General features: G+C 48.6%; 1 protein-coding gene across 2 annotated transcripts in view; it reads right to left on the reverse strand.

Moving 5' to 3' along the window:
* Positions 1–483: 483 nt before the first annotated feature.
* fibcd1a (fibrinogen C domain containing 1a) overlaps positions 484–2,500 on the reverse strand; it is an 18,431-nt gene continuing 16,414 nt past the window's right edge. For both annotated transcript variants that reach the window (XM_044337910.1, XM_044337919.1), the window contains exons 8-9: positions 1,348–1,527; positions 484–944 (exon numbers count right to left, since the gene is read on the reverse strand). In XM_044337910.1, coding sequence (XP_044193845.1) covers positions 685–944; positions 1,348–1,527 — 440 coding nt within the window. In that variant the 3' untranslated portion in view covers positions 484–684. The remainder of the gene's footprint in view (positions 945–1,347; positions 1,528–2,500) is intronic.

Raw genomic sequence — 2,500 nt, forward strand, 5'->3', positions numbered from 1 at the left:
GTGTGTGTGTGTTAGTGTGTGTGTGTGTGTGTGTTAGTGTGTGTGTGTGTGTGTGTAAGTGTGCGTGTGTTAGTGTGTGTGTGTGTGTAAGTGTGTGTGTGTGTGTGTAAGTGTGTGTGTGTGTGTGTGTGTGTGTAAGTGTGTGTGTGTGAGTGTGTGTGTGTAAGTGTGTGTCTGTGTGTGTAAGTGTGTGTGTGTGTGTAAGTGTGTGTGTGTGTGTGTGTGTGTGTGTGTAAGTGTGTGTGTGTGTGTGTGTGTGTAAGTGTGTGTGTGTGTGTAAGTGTGTGTGTGTGTGTGTAAGTGTGTGTGTGTGTGTGTGTGTGTGTGTAAGTGTGTGTGTGTAAGTGTGTGTGTGTGTGTGTGTGTGTGTAAGTGTGTGTGTGTGAGTGTGTGTGTGTAAGTGTGTGTGTGTGTGTGTAAGTGTGTGTGTGTGTGTGTGTGTGTGTGTGTGTTCTACAGATTTCACAACAACAGGACACAAACGTCAGTCAGAAACTCTTTAATGTCAAAACCATCGATCTACTTTCATCAATATCAAATATTATTGATCAGAAATCATCCGGCAGGAAGAGAACAAAGTTAAACAGAGAACAAGTGAGTTATTGATCATTGATCAGTAAGAACACCAGCAACAACAAACTTGTATTTATTCCTCAGAGCAGGTCAGAGGTCAGAGGTCAGAGGTCAGAGGTCAAGCTTGCGGGGGCGTATTTTCATCTCAGTGAACCTCAGAGAGTACTGCCAGCCCGTCCAGCTGGACCACTCCACGCCGTCGGCGTAGGAGGCGTGGCCTCCTCGCAGGTACTGGCCGTTCAGGTTGGAGGTGTGGCAGTTCCGGTACCACCAGGCGCCCTGATAGTACGCCGCACAGTTGTTCTCCGACTGGTCCTGGTCCCGGTCTTTGGTGGTGAACCGCATCCCAGAATGCTTCAGGAGGGAGTCACCTGAGGAGACACCGCTATCAGAGTACTGCACAGTACTACACAGTACTACACAGTACTACACAGTACTACACAGTACTACACAATGCTACACAGTACTGCACAGTACTACACAATACTACACCACTGTCAGAGTACTAACACAGTAGTAGTAGTCGTAGTACTGCAGTAGTAGTAGTAGTACTACAGTAGTAGTAGTAGTAGTAGTATTCCAGTAGTAGTAGTAGTAGTAGTAGTAGTAGTAGTAGTAGTAGTAGTATTCCAGTAGTAGTAGTAGTACTGCAGTAGTAGTAGTACTACAGTAGTAATAGTGGTAGTACTGCAGTAGTAGTAGTAGTAGTAGTACTCCAGTAGTAATAGTGGTAGTACTGCAGTAGCAGTAGTACTACAGTAGTAGTAGTAGTACCTGCGGTGCCAGAGTACTGCTCTACAGTCAGCGGGTATCCGTCCTCTTCAGGGTTCACTGAGTCGCGGCCGACAGAGAAATCTGCATAATGAGCGAACGCCGTGGCGTTATCGAAGTCGGCCATGTCGATACGTAACTCATAACCACCTGACCTGGTGAGAGACGACATCCTCTGCAGACCTGAGAGACAGACAGACAGGAAGAGACAGACAGGAAGAGACAGACAGGGAGAGACAGACAGACAGGAAGAGACAGACAGGAAGAGGCAGACAGGAAGAGACAGACAGACAGGAAGAGACAGACAGACAGGAAGAGACAGACAGGAAGAGACAGACAGACAGGAAGAGACAGACAGGGAGAGACAGACAGACAGGAAGAGACAGACAGGAAGAGACAGACAGGAAGAGGCAGACAGACAGGAAGAGGCAGACAGGAAGAGGCAGACAGACAGGAAGAGACAGACAGGAAGAGACAGACAGACAGGAAGAGACAGACAGGAAGAGACAGACAGACAGGAAGAGACAGACAGGAAGAGACAGACAGACAGGAAGAGACAGACAGGGAGAGACAGACAGGGAGAGACAGACAGACAGGAAGAGACAGACAGGAAGAGACAGACAGGAAGAGACAGACAGACAGGAAGAGACAGACAGGGAGAGACAGACAGGGAGAGACAGACAGGAAGAGACAGACAGGGAGAGACAGACAGGAAGAGACAGACAGACAGGAAGAGACAGACAGGAAGAGACAGACAAACAGGAAGAGACAGACAGGAAGAGACAGACAGGAAGAGACAGACAGGGAGAGACAGACAGGGAGAGACAGACAGACAGGAAGAGACAGACAGACAGGAAGAGACAGACAGGAAGAGACAGACAGGGAGAGACAAACAGGAAGAGACAGACAGGAAGAGACAGACAGGGAGAGACAGACAGGAAGAGACAGACAGACAGGAAGAGACAGACAGGAAGAGACAGACAAACAGGAAGAGACAGACAGGAAGGAAGAGACAGACAGACAGGAAGAGACAGACAGGAAGAGACAGACAGGGAGAGACAGACAGACAGGAAGAGACAGACAGGAAGAGACAGACAGACAGGAAGAGACAGACAGGGAGAGACAGACAGACAGGAAGAGACAGACAGGAAGAGAC

The sequence above is a fragment of the Thunnus albacares genome, chromosome 2 (genome assembly GCF_914725855.1).
Source record: "Thunnus albacares chromosome 2, fThuAlb1.1, whole genome shotgun sequence".
In the NCBI taxonomy this organism is placed as follows: Eukaryota; Metazoa; Chordata; class Actinopteri; order Scombriformes; family Scombridae; genus Thunnus; species Thunnus albacares.